Here is a 17,820-nt window from a genome sequence, read left to right on the forward strand (position 1 = left end):
AATTTCTCTTCACCTGTCTTTCAGGAAAGATATTAGACTTATTGATTTGAATAGAGTTTTTTCCTTAACAATTTAAGTTTATCATATTAGGTTGAATGAAGAAATCAATATTTTTACTACTTTCCCTTTGACCCTCTTTAAAGTGAACCTGTCACCAGGAATGTCATTTTTAGCTGATGACAGGTTCCAATAGCCTATGCAACGATGATTTTAAAAATACCTTAGTCAGCATTATGAATACTTCCACTGCTTTATAAAACTTTATTTCAGAAAATAGATACAACAAATACAAAATGGTTTCATAGAGTGGAGGGCCTTGTGTTCCCTGCTTACTCTGGAGGAAGGAGGGGGAGAACGGGTGATAGCGCTCTCTGTGTAGTAGTTGACAGAAGAGCCCTGTGCCCATGGCTCTATGGATGTACACAACTCCTGCAAACAATGGTGAGGTATAAGAAGACTTAAAAAGGCATCTTATTTTTTTTGCTACCTGAGATGCTCATTTTGATCACTTTTTATGACACTGAAATACTGATACATGGATTGTCTTAGCAATGATCTGATTTCCCTAATGTGGCGTGGGGGGTGCAAACATGGAGGTACAGTACAAAAAAAAATCCTTACACTCTATAGGCATGCGTAATCACAACATGGGAAGGGTTAATACCCACGATCAGAGTATTGTCTGATTTTGGATGTTACGGCAGAGTGTCGATTGTCATGGGTTGGGATCCAATTGACTCTCCTTGGCTTAGACAAACTAGATATTAGAAACACAGCCGGCTGTCCAAGCCACAGAAAAGCCAGGCAGAGTGCCAGCTCCCACCCCTTACTAATTTTAAGTCCACCCATCAAAAAGGCCACCAGTGTGTGTAATGACATGTCCGCCTGAACAGAGTCAGAGGCTGCTGAGGTCTATGCGTGCAGATGAATGCGCACCACATGAGCTGGAGCTCCTGCACAGAAGAAAGCAGAAAGTAAAGAAGACACAGACAGGAGTAAGGTAAGTATCTTTTTTAAAAAAAATTTCTACTTGCTAGAGGAAGCAACTTAACTACAGGTTACTGGGGGCAGGTACTAGGACTACACCTTTCGGGGGCAGGTACCTTAACTAAAAGCTACTGTGGGGAACCTTAACTACAGGCTACTTGGGGCAAGCATCTTGACTACAGGCTACTGGGGTCAGGCAGCTTAATTAAAGGCTATTAGGGGAAGGTACCTTAGGGAAACAGTTAAAAATGTTAATCCCACCACTGGTTGTAAAATACACGACATACGCTGTGTATAGCACCAGCTCAGCTTGTGAGTCAGTGCCATACCTCTCACTATAATAGCTCTGCACTGGTCGTGGAAGCCTCTTACTATCATATGACTCCTGGAAGTTAATATGTTAGTTAGATTCTACTAACCAAGTGATAACATTTTATTTTTGTTTGTGCTGTACAAAAATAAAATGTAACTACCCTTTGGTTATTATAAGCATGTATATTTCATGTATAAAGTGATGCCGTATCCTTTAAATGAGCGGATGGATTTACAAAATCATCAAACTGATCTCTGTTGCAATCAAATTATTGTTAAATTTATGTTTTTGTACTTAGTGATAATGAAAAAAGGGCTGTCCTTGAAATAAGTATTGTGTGTGAGGTTCAAACCTCAGTTACATCAAACCTCAGGGTTTTTTTTAGCATAGTTTATTCTGAATTATTAATAGAGACTACACACAGATACGGTATAATATAAAGATCTGTACCTGTTCTGTATGCATAACAGTTCCTGGTTTAGGCTCACCATAATTGATGGAACAACTATTGCAGAATGTGAGCACATTCAGGTGGAGCAATCTATGATGGTGGTTAGAAAGGTGTAGTATAGCCATTTATAGGTGACATAAATTTCCTGCAAGCGGTGTATTTACAAGCGTAGCACATCTTCAAAACTGAGCGGAATTCATATGCTGTTATTAGAAATCCAACATCAGTATGTATATTGCTCTACAGACATAATGTAATTCTCATAAATTAACTTGATATACAATACATTAAAATACTGATTTCCCTTTATGGTGTTACATGCATTTCTACTTCTTCCTGTAAAGCATAGCTGCCGGATAATAACTGCCTGGAGAAATACCAAAAGCTTTTTGCTTGAATTGCTTCTCCAGTCATTTTCCCATTCCATTCTGTAGCTGTCCAGCGTTTAGGGAGTTTGAGAGACTCAAGGGATGCCACAGTGATCTGAGACGGAACAATGCTGGCAAGTAGCTTTCAGTCTCTTTTGCCTTCTGCTTGACTTGTCGTCCCTCTCGGCGCTTGGCAGTAGGATACGGTGGGAAAAGGGGTGAATAGTTGCTACAGAGAAAAATATAAGATCTATATAAAAATCCTAGAATTTTGTGCAGGTATAAGGCTGATACAATAGCAAGGTCTGCTTTACAAAACTAGAAATTGGGAGAATAAGTTGCAAAGCTGTGTTTGAGCAATGTGCTCTTTGAAATTCGATAACACTGAAGATAAATCTATTGCAAGATTGTACCATGCATGGTGCTGATGCTTAAGGAATGGCGAGCAAGGAGTTAAGGAGTAATTTGTTTCTGCTACATCTGTAAATGTACAGTCTTTAATGAAATGAAGTTCAGATAGGAAATCTTCCATTGAAAGAGTCACCTGGTTAAACAGCTTATTATGTGTTATATTTCCCTACATAGGCTTCGCACACGGGCATCACTTACTGAATCTAAACAAGCATGACCATATGCTCTCTGAGCATGTTGACAAAATAAAAAGAAATTGGAGACATTCCCTGAGGGTATAAGAATGCTGCTGTGACTATGCATGAGTGGGAATTGGATAGCGTCTCTAACAAGCAAAATGCTTTCCTACAAATCAAACCTATATAGAAAATGTATGAAGATCTTATGAATCCTAAAATGCATGTATTTTAATGAGCTTGCAAGCTGTAGCAGCATGTATTAAATGTCACTGACTTCTGCATTATTTATTCTTTTATTGGATTGCATTCATCCCATTATGTAATGTACAATATATTTACAGCAAGAACTAGAAAATCAAAAAAGACATAGTGGGCCACATACCAGTCATAATAATAGTATAAATAATAATAGTAGTAGTAGCATAGTAGTGCATTTTGTATACAAATAAAATAAAACATTATTGAGTAATGAAATTTTAAGATGAAAATATAGGAATGAAGGCCCTGCACACAAGAACCTTCAATCTATGTGGAAGAAGGGATGACACAGGGGTGACTATGCTTGCATTATTCTCCAGTCATTCTTTATAAGGCATAAAACAGGTGTAGTTACATGAGTCATGCATATGTGGACTGAGATGTGGTAAGAGATGTAAAGAGATGCAGCACTGTTCAGAGTTGTGTGGATAAGGGTCCATTCACACGCGGTATGCCCGCCGTGCGGGCATACCGCCGTGTGCTGGAGAGGAGGAGGGGGAGGTGACCCCGCCTCCCTCCATAGAGAATAGCGGCGCAATGCCACACACACGCCAAAAGATAGAGCATGCTCTATCTTTTTGCTGTGTGCGGGCCGGATCAGTGCCACACATGTGCACCGCTATTGCCGTCTGTGGGGACATACATGCGGCCGCAAATTTGCGGCCGCATGTACGTCCCCGCAGACGGCCATGTGAATGTGCCCTAAGGGTGATGGCTTTAAAAAGTAACCAAACCTCTGAATCTACTTTTTTTATTTCAGAAATGAATCTTTCAGGTGATAAAAGTAAACTTAGTAATATACTTCATTAAAGGAAATCTAGCAGCAAAATTAAGCATTGTAAACTAGGGGCACATACTCATAGATCCAGGAACCATAACATTCTGGTCATAACTCTGGAGGCTGAACACACTTCCAGATATACGAATAGGTCGGCTTGCACCAAGGGGGAAAAATAAGACTGCTGTTCACTAAGCTAGTCTTAATTTGGGTGCCCAACCAGGGGACAATATTTCTATGGGAAGGCTGGTAGGCCTATCCATTCAACACCTTGCCACAATTTCCTTGTGATAATGTCAATTTGCTCAAAAAGGACACATATTGAATAAGATGATATGCACACAATTAGTACAAAAACATATTAATTTTTGCCACCTTCCTCAAAGCAATTTTGGAGGATAAACCAAAATTCTCAAAAATGTAGTGCACTATTGGAGACTACACTGTAATAATTTTTCAGATTGCCTTCTGCTGGATAGTAAATCTGTCTAGGTTTAAGACTGTTCAGTATCCTTTTGCACCCTCCTCTGGGGCCACACCACTTACTAGTTGTAAAATCCTTTAAGGAATGCTGAATCCTCTGTTACAAATCATAAATCCTCAAAAAATGTTCAATCAATTTTTGGCATCAGAGTTCTGGTTGATTTTTCCTTGTTTTACCTTTTCCTTCCTTCTACAGCAGCCATTCCACTGCCATGTAAAAAATTTTAGTAAGCAAAAAAAGCGATGCAAAAATGTTGTGTCAAATTCAAATTGAACATTCTATGATCTTAGTATTTGTCATTATTTCAAATTTAACACCTCAAAGTTAGAAAATATATTGCACTTTTTGTGAGTAGTGTAAATGCAAAATAACTCAAATGATTTATATTTTATATCTAAATTCAAAGGATTTCATGATGGAAACAGTGATCACAAATTTATAAAGATATACTTTAAATAATGGGCCACATTTATCACTTTTGTGCGCCTAAGTGTAGTAGTTGCGCCTAAATTCTGGCGCACTGATTTGCCAGAATTATCACATGCTACAACCATCAGTGATAAGTTAATTTCCTACCTCTTATTAATCACTTTACTTTAACACAGTTTAGGCGCAATTTTGGCGCAGTTAAGGCGTAATGGTAGATTCAGGCACTTACATGTCATCCTGCTACAAGCTCCTCTCTGCTTCTCCCACAACCCAGAATGATAACACTCACAGCAGCACCCAGGTGTGTGACACCCTGCACCCTGTGATTTCCTCAGCATTGGCTTCTCCTGGAGGGGATCCCCCAGTGCTGATCTCCTGCTGCACCCCTGTAATTCTGCACAGTATCCCCCTCAGACACACTGGTGATAATGTGCTGAATTACATGGGAGACACTGATCTGTACTATGTGCAACATTCTGCAAAGTTCTCAGCTCTTGCTTTGAGCTCAGGATTCTGCAGAATGTTTTGTAAATAGAAGGTGATGAACTGTAAATAGAGTCTGCAGCTCCTATCTGCAGTGTATGTAATGTCTGTATTATCTTTTCTAGTGTCTGGCTGAGCTTTACTGCTAGAAATGAGCTGTTCTGCAAAGGGGCTCAGTGTTTTCTTCTCAGGTAACACCACCTTCGGGCTGGAGTGTTTTTACGCCCGTTTTTGCGCCTAAATGAAAACGTTGCAAGTGATGAAAATCATTAGGCACAGCAAAACATCTGGATTGCTAGGATAAACGAGGGAAAGCTGGTTATTTTTGCTGCGCGGCTAATTTGACGTTTAGTCGCAAAAATGTTGCAAAAACGGTGCGCCTGAATGAAAAGGCGCAAAAACAACAGAAAAAACGAGTGATACATGTGGCCCATTATATTTGTAATTGTAAGTGAACCTAGATCTATCTATCTATCTATCTATCTATCTATCTACAGTGTCAGAAATACTCAACACTAATTGTATACTGGATCTATTCAAATGGTGCTTTATACATCTGCAGGTTTCATAAAATCCTATACACTAACCTGTAACATCAGCAGCCAAAGAAGATCCTAAGCACATGTTGGTGAATCAGCTATAAAATATGCTGATAAAACATTCAGGCTTGTAGGATATCTTATAAAATCCACCAGGAGTATGGCCACAGATCATACTTAGAACATTTTGTTGAATAGACTAAAAAATGCACTGACAAAGCATTATGCTAACAGGAATTCTAACTAGAGTATACAAATGTATTGTCTTTACTATTACCCTCAGCTGGACAGGTCCCAATATATGTCTCATAACAACATAATCCTGCGATATTGTGTCCCAATATGCTTTGTATGTTTTTATGCTGTCCTTCAAAGTAATAGAATGCAGCCATAATATTGCATCTGAATGGTTACAGACTCCTTATTGCTGACTTGGCTGTTGCACCTAAGAGCATCTCCCTTCAAAGTTCTCCATGGTCAATGTTCCTTGAGCTATCACTCGTTTCCAGATGTTTCCAGAAGCAAAAAAATACTGCTGCAAGTACATATCTGCCCTAACAGGCGTAGAAAACGGCCATTTGTGACCTTTCTGGAAACTTTTTTTATAAAACATCCCAAATTCACTAAAGACCTTAAATGACATCTACTACCAGGATGAAGGATTGCTAACCAAGCACACGAACATATTGGTGTGTACCCCCTCTAGCAGTATCGGCTCTTCTTTTCGAATTTTTGTGCCCTGGTTTCTAAAAAAAGGCTTTTATGGGCCTTTTATGCAAATGAGCCATAGGTTTTAGTTTTAGTAGATACATCAGGAAGCCCGAACTCCTACTATACTCAATAGGGCAACTGTGCCAACACATTATTTCCCCACAGTGTGTGGTCTTTCAGCTATGAGAAATGGCTTTCAGCAGCATGTGTGCAGGTGCGGGCCAATTGTGCCCCTTCCATGCCCATATGAAGGTGGATAAAGAGAAATGGGGTAAAATGGGGAAACAGGCTTACGGCACTGTGGTATCCTTCCATTTAAAATCATGGAAATGATCCAGCAGGGCTTATAAGAGTGTGAATAGACCACCTCTGGCTTCATTGGCTGTTACACTGTGTCAACCACCTGTTCCCTCTGCACTTCCCACCTCTCATTGCCTGCTGTAATTTACTGCAGCAGAAGAAGTTTCAGCACACAGTGGGTGGGTGAAAGTGTTAAAGCCTGTGAAGCTTTAGCCCTTAGAGGATTCAGGCAATTCCTTTGTACATAGGGGCTATACGATCACAGGGATACCAAATTTATATAGCTTTTATTAGGTTTTAGTAGATTTTTTTAAACTGTAAATGTTTTAAACAAAAAATAAATTTGAGGCCAATAACTTTTATAAGCTTTGGTGTATGGACCTATGTAAGGTGTCATTTTTTTTGGTACATGGAGCCTTTTTCATTTGTATCAATTTGGGACCTATATTACTGGACAGAAATAATCTTTTTTATATTTTGACAGAACAGGAAATTTGAGGCGTGGTGATATAAAACTCATTTTAACTTGGCTGATTTAAACTTTTACCTTTTTTATTTCAATATTTTTACATTTTTTTTACTACTATTTCAGACCCGCTGGGGTACTTTAACCCTGCATTGTCTGATTGCTCATACTATGTACTGCAATACTACTGTATTTCAGTTATAGTAATTGTACTGCTGATCTCAAATAGCCTGCCATCAGCAAACTGTAGGCTGCCATGGCAAAAGATCAGAGCCCTACGATGAAATAACGAGGGATGGATCGCCCATCCAAGATGGCAGTGCCCACTGGCAGCTTTGTTAGATGCCACAGTCTGATTAAGATGTATTATGCATAGCACTGTGTATGGAGAGAGCTCAACCCATGAACTCTATCCATAAACCTCCCACAAAGGGGTTAAAGTTGATTTTAGTAGGGAGGTCATTGATAACAAATATATGAAGATTACCACAGTCTTGGTGTCTGGATCTATGATTAAGTGTCCTTGGTTTATATTGCTTGATTGTGATGGCAGATTTCCTTTAATAATAATGGAATAGTGCAATTCTTTTCTTTCTAGAAAACTAAATAACAATGGTGTAAAACCCAACCTAAGACTCTGTCTACATTGTGAACAGTATTAGTGATTTATGAACGAGGTATGGCAATAGGATATTTATAAATTGTACCCTAATTATGTTTTATCACATGTGCTATAAGAATTATGTCTTATTTTTCTGTATGCTTTTGGCAATTGGCTGAGATTGCCAGTAAATGCAACCTCATTCAATGAGTAATGATCACAATGAGTGGAAAAAAAAATCCTTTTGATTAGGGTTCTTTTCTAAAGACCGGAGTCAGAGTCCAAGATATTCTTCTTTATCTGTCCTGCTAATGAACTACATTTGATCTGATCAATCCCTTTCACAGTCATTTGTAATTAGAAGGCTTTGAATACAAAATCTCAGGAAGGACTCAATTTAATGAAGTGTCTTAGTTTCACGTTCTAACTAAGTACTATCTAGAAAGTATAAGATGCATAAAATCTATCACACCTCTTAATTACTACATTACTTTCCAAATGTATATGGTTATAGTGAGCAAACCTGACAAATGTAGTATTCTTATTCTTTTATCCAATTTTGGAAGAATATAATGCGTCATTTCTTACTTTTTTAAGCTACAAGGCATTTAGTACTAATTGTGAAATAATAGTTCCAAATACTGTATATGTATATCGTGTCCGATTTAGTGATCAGTGTAAACCTACATTACAAAGGCTAAACATCCACCAGATTCATCTGGAAGAGAAAATTTCTAGCCTATATTTATAGCATCAATTAGCTGACTTACTTTCTGCCCTGTCACACCTTAAAGGGGTTGGTCACCTTTGTGAAATTTTAATAGGGTTGAAGAACCTAATAGGGTAACCCATATTATACTCACTCTGTTTAACCTTCATTTCAGCATGGGGGGATTAAAACTGCCATTGGCCGTGGGCTGTATCAATATTATAGCCCCTACGAGACCAGAATTAACTTTCTACATATGGTACCAGAATCAACTGGGGAATGGAGGATGCTTCCCTTCAACTTCAATCTGTGGTTTCAGGACCTTTGGAGGACCTTAATGTGTTTTGAGAGCATGTCTGTCTAGAACAGATGTATGAGGATTTCATGGGTGAAGGTCCTTCTGGGTATAAAACTTGGTGGGTGGTTTGGGTGGTCATGGTCTATCACCCAAATTATAATCCACTACTGCCTTTAAGCCACCTGGAGTGATGGGTGCTAGCCAGCTGAGCAGGTACTTCCCTTCAGGACCCGTCTCATTCCCGTATGAGTGGTTGGAAGGGTGTTCCAAGGACATCTACTAGTTACAATTCTCTTGTCCATTAGACAAGGATCTTCATAGGTCTACGGCTACATGCACAGGCCTATGTTACAACAGCTAGAAGACGAGTCCATGTATTTCATGTATTTTATACATACAACCAAGGTTATCACATTCCCTTGTGTCAGCCTTTTCTATTGTCATTGGTGTGTGAGTGGACCTCATGCCGATGACACATAGGCCACAAACTATGTACCACGGGTACCTTGTTTGCAGCCCAATATTGTACAGGTTTCATGTGCTATTGGCCTAAAGTAAATATAGAAACAGTATAGAAAACATAATATTTCATTTAAGTTCTACATCTAACTATGTTCAATTAAGTTATTTTTTTTAAAAGAACACACTGTAGCTAACAGTACTATAATGCTCTACTTTTGCTGCAATTACAATATCAGGCAGTTAACCAGAATATTGAAGTCCTTTCCTATTCAGCCTACAGCAGTGTCCCTCTGAAACACATATAATTAATCTTCAGGAATACATTGTGGAAATCAGTCATGTCAGACAGCGGTCATGCACATCCCGGTGGTAATGCCCAGAAAGTATGCTCTTTTACTGCACATTTTCTTTTCCTGAGCTGATGGATTTCAAGATATACTATTCACAGATTCTTCTTCAAAGCCTAATCTTTTGCTTCTTCTGAGCAAATTTCCCACCAAATACCTGGCATAAAAACAACTGAGTTGTCCTATTCTGTATAACCTAGAAATATTCTGCAGGGGGATTTCTCAGCTTGCCTGGGCTCATATCTGGTTTAAGGAAAGAGGGTTCCATTACAGAGCATAATCTATTGTCCTTGTACCCCTTTAAAGCCACCTTTTATGCTTTAGCACTCACCTACTAAACCTCAAAATTTAAGTTTACAAATTGTATGAGTTTGTCAAGCAGATAAAATGAATAAATTTGAAATGTATGATTATGATCGGACATTATGGTGGCATTCACATTCAAGTTTATTAATCTGCTACTGCAACCACAGCAAAGGTGTTGGCTACTATATACCTAATGTTACAAAATGTCTGTGAAAATACAATTTGGCTTTCTTTGAAGTCATTAAAGTATTTATCTTTGCTACTTTAGATGGTTGGTTACTTTGCTTCATGTATTTATTAGGTAATTTACCATTATACATCTTTTAAATATTCTACACCACTTACTAGAAATGTAAAGTAAAACCCCTGGTTCAGAAATGCCTTTTACCTTATCAACTGTCATTCCTGTTCATAAAATAGCAACAGGTGAAGGGTCTTGTTAACCTAACTGTCCAATCTATCTTCTGGGACCTTATAATTGTATTCATGAATACAAGCTTAAAGGTGTATTCTCGTCTTGGCATTCACATTAAAGTTTATTAATCTGCCATATATATATATATATATATATATATATATATATATATATATATATATATATATACACTACTTTAATTAGATGTAATACAAAAAAAATAACTGTGGGAAGATAATTTCTCATAAATGTAGTCATACGATCCCTTAAGACTGTGTCCTTGGATACGCCCACCCCTCTGCTGAAGAGATTGCACAAAGAAACAAATTATTTTTGTATAAGAAATGTCCAGGAGTTACTGCATGTCCCACAGCCGTCCTGTGGTAATGATTGCTGAATCTTGGCGGTCAGGCAGGGACAACATTGCTACAATTATGATAAATTATCTTCACATTTTTAATTTTTAATAACTTCCAATTAAAGAAATGTTTACATATGGCAAATTAATTAAATTAAATGTAAATGTCCATATGGGAATACCCCTGTAGGGTCCTAGAAAAGAGATTGCTCTTGGAGAGTCAGCCATTTAATGAACATAAATGGCAGCTGATGGAGGTGCTAGACATTTTGGAGCCAGGAGGCTTTACTTTGCATTTCAAGTAAACTGTGCAGAACGTTTAATAAATGTATATTGTTAGGTTACATAATATACCAAATTAAAGAAAATGTGAATTAAAGTGGCCACCTATTTAAGCCATAACCCTTCATCCAGACAGCCTTCAGTCCCAAAGGGAATGGTACTCCTGTTCATTTAGTTTCTAAAAATAGCTTGTAATGTACTCAGCATCAAGGGCTAGAAGTATCCATTGCTCATGCTTTTCAAGCAATTCGTCCTAGAGCCTCATGCACATGTGACTTGGCCATGAGCTAGCCACACAAACAGCAACTAACGCATGGCCTCATCTCTCTCTAGTGGACACCTTTACAGCATGGTTCATGCACCGTGCATCACTATGCCATGGATGTGACAAATGGCAGCACCGAAAAAAATTTAGGACAGGTCCTGTTCCTGCCCATCTTTGCAGCTCAGGCAGTCATTTCCTATGGACATTGTTGGGGTATACTGTGTTCTCATGCCGGTGTCAGATGGCCTACATAATACATGTGTGCATTTGTGTGTATGAGGACTTACTCATGGCATGGGTATATGTATGCCTTATTCGTCATGTTTTTCTTCTTCTGGTAGGATAAACTGGGTAAGCTCATATTATATATTTTGTGAAGTAGATCCATATAGACTGCTTGTCTAGTTGCAAAATTCTAGTACTATCCCCTTTGCCACTACATTTTTATTTTACTTTTAAACTGAATCAATTTTTCTACATGGAAGAATTAAAAGCTACCTGACAAATGTAAAGTGCAATTTTGACTTTATAAATTGAAATCCTACGTCTTATGAAAATAACATTGAGGTAGATGCAAACAAGAGCCAAACTCGTCCTTGGTGACAGCATTTCAGGCAGCATGTAAGATGACTGTCAAGACAAGATATATAGGATTATCATTACAGAGAATATTGTTCAATCTTCCTTGAAATTACACATATGGGAAACAGGTGTCTTATTACATTCATTACGATCTGTATAAAACTATTTTGATCCACAATATACTTATTTAATTTTACAAAAACAAACTTTGTAACATTAATGAGTTGAAGTAAATGTAATTGAACCTTATGTAAAATGTTATATTGCTTTATTGCAATTTCCTCTGAAACATTCATAAGGCAAGTAGAGTATGATATATGTATTGGCATCAATTACAAGGTCATTTATCACAAAAGGCAGATCTCAGAAACTATTGCCTTTATGATTCATCCTTTTCATCCAAACTGTTGAGATATCCAGGTAATTTAAACATATGCACATTCTTAAAATGTGAAATACGATATTATGCATTGTTGATTCACATTTTTTCTAAAACAGCCATATGAATGCCATTTAAAGTATTCATGTGTTTAAGTGCTCTTGGCATTAACATGGTGTGACAAAATAATTCAGAGTAGGAGTAGAATATTAATGATCGCTGTTACTCATCAAGAAAGGGAAGGGCTACCAATATGAGTAAGTTTAGGAGTCGCATAAAAGAGGGAAATGATCTGAATGTCTATGTATTCATATTCAGTTTCTGTCAGTGATAGATTTAATATTTTTCTAGTTCTGAAATATACAATTTTTATTATATGTTTTTACTTACACACATTTTTCTTACCTTTTTCAGGTCCGTGACCAGAGACTTGTACTTCATGGGAGGAGTCATGCTTCACACGGCCACATCTTGTTGGCAAATAATCCTATGCGTGGCCATGGTCTTGGTCTATGTAGGATCTACTGTTGGTTGTCCAAGCCGTTGCGATTGCTCAGCACATAACAAATCCGTCACGTGTCATCGAAAACGACTCCAAGCAATGCCTGATGGAATCCCTATAGAGACTAAAATTCTGGATTTAAGTAAGAACAGACTGAAAAATGTAGATTTTTCATCTTACCCTTTGTTGGAGGAAATAGACCTTAGTGACAACATAATTTCAAGCGTGGAGCCTGGAACATTTCATAATCTTTATAATCTGCGTTCTTTGAGCTTAAAAGGAAATCGCTTAAAACTGCTAGACTTAGGTGTCTTCACAGGTTTGTCAAATTTGACTAAACTTGACATAAGTGAAAACAAAATTGTCATTTTACTAGACTATATGTTTCAGGGTCTTCATAATCTAAAGTCCCTTGACGTTGGAGATAATCAGCTAGTTTTTATATCTCATAGAGCTTTCAGTGGACTGCTTAGCCTGGAGCAGCTCACTTTGGAGAAATGCAACTTGACAGCTGTTCCTACTGATGCCCTCTCACACCTCCACAACCTCCATAGTCTGCATTTGAAGCATCTAAACATAAATATGTTGCCAGAAATTGCCTTTAAAAGATTGTTTCGTCTGAAAATTTTGGAAATAAGCAACTGGCCTCTGCTGGACATGGTGCCTGCTAACAGTTTTTATGGTCTAAATCTTACATTTCTCACAATCTCCAATACCAATATCTCAGCAATTCCCTATCATGCTTTAAGACACCTGGTTTACCTAACTCACTTGAACCTCTCTTTTAACCCCATTAGTGTTATTGAAGCAGGAGCACTGGCAGATTTGGTACGACTAAAGGAATTACACATGGTAGGAGCCCAACTGCGGGTCATTGAGCCACATGCTTTTCAAGGCCTCCGGTTCTTGCGCCTCCTTAATTTGTCTCAAAATCTATTGGAAACACTGGAAGAAAATGTGCTCCACTCTCCTAGAGCTCTGGAAGTGCTTTGCATTGATAATAACCCTTTAATATGTGACTGTCGCCTAATTTGGATGTTGCAGAGGCATCCTGTGTTGAACTTTGGGAGCCAACAGCCAATGTGTGCTAGTCCAGATGACATTAAAGAGATGTCATTTAAGGAATTCAACACCTCTGTATTATCTTTACACTTTATATGTAAAAAGCCTAAAATTAGGGACAGAGAAATGCTACAACTTCTTGTAGATGAGGGACAGAGGGTTCAGATGAACTGCAATGCAGAGGGAGATCCTCAGCCAATGATTTCATGGGTTACTCCACGCAGAAGAATGGTTTCTGCAAAGTCCCATGGAAGAGCCCAAGTTCTTGGAAATGGTACTTTGGAAATAAGATACGCTCAAGTTCAAGACACTGGAACCTATGTTTGTGTTGCTAGTAATGCTGCTGGAAATGATACCTTGTCATCTTACCTTACTGTGAAAGGATTTGTTCCGGATCGTTCCTATACTAACATGACGCCTATGTTCATTACGGAATTAAATGAAACAAACAGCAATGGAACCAATGCAAACATGACATATTCCTTTGACCTCAAGACAATTTTGGTGTCTACAGCTATGGGATGCTTCACATTTCTGGGAGTGGTTTTGTTTTGCTTCTTACTGCTTTTTGTGTGGAGCCGAGGAAAAGGAAAGCATAAAAACAACATTGACCTGGAGTATGTTCCTCGGAAAAACAATGGTGCTGTAGTGGAAGCAGATGTCACAGGCACTGCACCCAGGAGATTTAATATGAAAATGATATAGTGGGAAGATGCCTACAGAGCTTTGTTTTAACATGGCATTGTTTTTACCCACTAATATATCCTGGCAATTTGGATTGCTGGGTGAAGGCAGCTGTATGCAGTTGTCATTGTATCAAATTGGTTTTATAGGATTGGAGAAACCATCTGGAGCTGCTCAAGAGAGGCCAGTGACCTATGGGCAAGAACATGAGGGCATTTCATGGAGTTGTTTTACTAATTGTTTGCATTGCAAATATTGGCATTCTGGGGATCTCAGTAACAAACTGTTGGCTCATTCTCATGGACAAATATTCAACATTTTCTACCACTCTAAAAACAAAGACAAGCAAACAAACCTACAGTGTAGGCTTTACATATAAAATGACACACGTGTCCAAAACATAATCTAGAGTGTAATTTGTATCTGTAGATATCATTTGTTTAAGCTGAGCATCATTCTTTCTCGTTGGTTTCACTCTACAAATGAATTGGTATGGTTTATTGTATTTTATACACTTGCCCCAACTGAAGCAATACAAAGGAGAGATTGTACTTGGTCTCCACTAACCATGACTTCAATAAGATCAACTATGGTTCTCATACTAAAGATCAAATGCAGCTGATCTAGAACTGGTCCAATCTTCTAATATGCCTCAGTAGGTTTAAAATGCCAAGATATTTTTTATGCGTATAAAGAGATTATATTGAAATTATAAATGTTAAAATTTTATTTTATATTCAAAATTACAATGTCCACTATCTGAACCAGTCTATATAGAGCTTACCTTCAGCTGCATGGTTTTTAATATGGCAACCATGGAAAAACCTATTGAGCAGACACCAGGTTAGGTTTTTTATGATTTTAGCTGCCAGGAAAAAAAAACATTTTAAGGCTAAACTGATGATTGGTTGTATTTACTTGTGACAATATTTATAAGGACATGTACCTAATTTGATACAGAGCTAAGTTATTTTTTATACCTAATATCACAAATGATCCATTTACTGTAATGAAAAATATTTGATCTTCACTCAAAACGGAGATTACTGCCTGACCAATTTTATTAAGTAAGATTCTAGAGTGGAGATCAGAATTACCCAGTTGTATCTAATCACTTACAGTAAATGAAAAAAAAGAATAGTATTGTAGCAAATGCCTATAGAAATCTAAGACAAACTTCATGCAATACAAAAAAAAAATAAAGCTTAATAGGCTGTCCACTAAAATTGTTTAAACAAAATGTATGCATAAAGCCATTGAACACATCAGTGTTTTGTTAAAAACAGAAAAATTATTTTATATACAGTACATAAATGTCTGACAAAATGAAAACAATTTATTCATACTAATTTTTATAATTGTAGCATTTACAAAGTATATAACAGAGGAGGAAACTAGTGCATTTTCAGGGAATTTTCTGGAGAAGGTTCCTTGGACAGAGAAAGTTCCTGGGATAATTGTGAATGTTGCATTTTAAAATGTTTTTCCTTAAAGGGTATATACAGGATTAGAAAAAGGGCCCTTTTTGTCCAGAGACAGCAGCATTTCTGTCAATGGGATGTTTCAGGTATTGTATCAGTACAGAAATAAGGTTTTCTCTTAACAGACAGGTAAAGAGCTGGTTAGAATAGGGTTAAAAAGCTCATTGGAGATTAGGTAAAGCCAATGTGTTGGCTAAGGAGGCCTTAAACCTTAAACGACTACATATGCAGTCTACATAGATATACACTATACAGGCTTAATACAGACTATCTTACAGAAGGTCACTTACTCCAATACAGATGAAAACTTAAAAGTCTGTTTCTTAAGAAACTAAGCAGAACTTTCATAATAAAGTAAATTATAAAATTGTCAAAACACAAGCTGCTCGTTGCTATATTTACAAGTCATTACAAATGCAAGTCACACTTAAAATAGGATTGAGCTGCAATACCAGATACAACCCATGGACATAACTGGTTCTATTTCTAAAAATAAAAGAAAATCAATGTTAAACCTTGGTCAAACCCTTTCATGATGGTCCTTTGAAATACATAGGGACTGGATCTATTTACAACTTAGGGAAAGATGAATTTATTACTCTGATGATTAATATCATGCAATTCACAGTTCTCACAATACACTTGTTTGACTGTACGTTTGTTAAGTCAAGAAATCTTATTTGTTCTGCTTCATGAAAATTATGACCAAAGGGCTCAAAAATCTGAAGAAATATCATAATTCTTACTGACCCATATCAATTCAACTTCATTATGTCCCAGTGCTGTAATGCTAATTCACATTGATCCAGATAGGAGTACCTGTTTATTAATGTTCCAGTCAGTGAAAATACCTGTAATTTGTGCAAACTTTGATTTGAATGCTTACATTAATTTTCTTTTCTAGTTATAAATAACACCGAAACCATTAAAAGTGCTAAACATGTTCAAATAACAGCCAAAAAGCATAATAAAAATGAATCATTCTCTATTGAACTACATGTGTGGGCCTCTCTCCATAAATTATAATGTGTGGTTCAAAGGTTTGTAGTGTCTGACTGTATGTTTCAGCTATTTGGAAGAATAAGATGCCCACATTTTTCTTTTCTAAAACTCCCATCATATTCACAAAACTTCAGAGTAGACATTTGGGTATTGGTTGAACTTTCATATTCTCTTAACCTTACATTATGCTTGTACCTAAGGTATCAGAAACAAATGTCCTACCCAAGATGTGCTAGCACTGATGTAAGGTGCTTTACTGATGGTTGTGCATCACATACCACCTTCTGTAATCTACAGATATCTAGACAACCCACATTACACCATTAAAGATTACAATCTGTTTGACTCATGGATTATATGTAATGAAAATGAATGTGATGCAGTTGCAACCAGCAACCAGAAAGTCATGTACCACAATGGGGCAGATTTACTTACCCGGTCCTGTCGCGATCCCGTGCTGCGTTGTCCGACGAGGTTTTAGGTCTGCCGCGATTCACTAAGGTCGTGCGCCCGTGTCCCTGCATCTGTCGCTTCTAATTTGCCACTATACATCTATCAAAACTTCTGCTCTGCATTCTTGATATATAAAGTGAAGCCTCTTGTCTTTTACCTTATCAGCCAGACATTTCTGCCCAAAAAATGGCTGTTGATGGAGGGTCATGTGATCTCTATCTGTCTATGAACAATTGCTCTGCATGGATTTTATGATATTATTCATAAATCTAAGATCAAGATCCTGACTGCGAAGCTTACGGCGGCTTAAAAAAAATTGGCGCCGCCATCTTAGCGAGGATTGCCGCTCCCCGTAACGTCATCGGGGAGCGGAGATTGGTCACCATGACATTCTCGGGTCTTCCGAAGACCCGAGGCTAACTCCCTTGAACCCACCTTTCCTTTGCGGAGAAAAATCCCCGTATACTGCCATATT

The 17,820-nt window shown here is 37.6% G+C and overlaps 1 protein-coding gene across 14 annotated transcripts in view; it reads left to right on the forward strand.

The window, feature by feature from the left end:
- Window positions 1-16,883, forward strand: part of LINGO2 (leucine rich repeat and Ig domain containing 2) — an 840,065-nt gene extending 823,182 nt beyond the window's left edge. For all 14 annotated transcript variants that reach the window (XM_072153017.1, XM_072153028.1, XM_072153038.1 and 11 more), the window contains one exon: window positions 12,576-16,883. In XM_072153017.1, coding sequence (XP_072009118.1) covers window positions 12,601-14,430 — 1,830 coding nt within the window. In that variant the 5' untranslated portion in view covers window positions 12,576-12,600 and the 3' untranslated portion in view covers window positions 14,431-16,883. The remainder of the gene's footprint in view (window positions 1-12,575) is intronic.
- Window positions 16,884-17,820: the final 937 nt, after the last annotated feature.

The sequence above is a fragment of the Engystomops pustulosus genome, chromosome 1 (assembly GCF_040894005.1).
Source record: "Engystomops pustulosus chromosome 1, aEngPut4.maternal, whole genome shotgun sequence".
Lineage (NCBI taxonomy): Eukaryota > Metazoa > Chordata > Amphibia > Anura > Leptodactylidae > Engystomops > Engystomops pustulosus.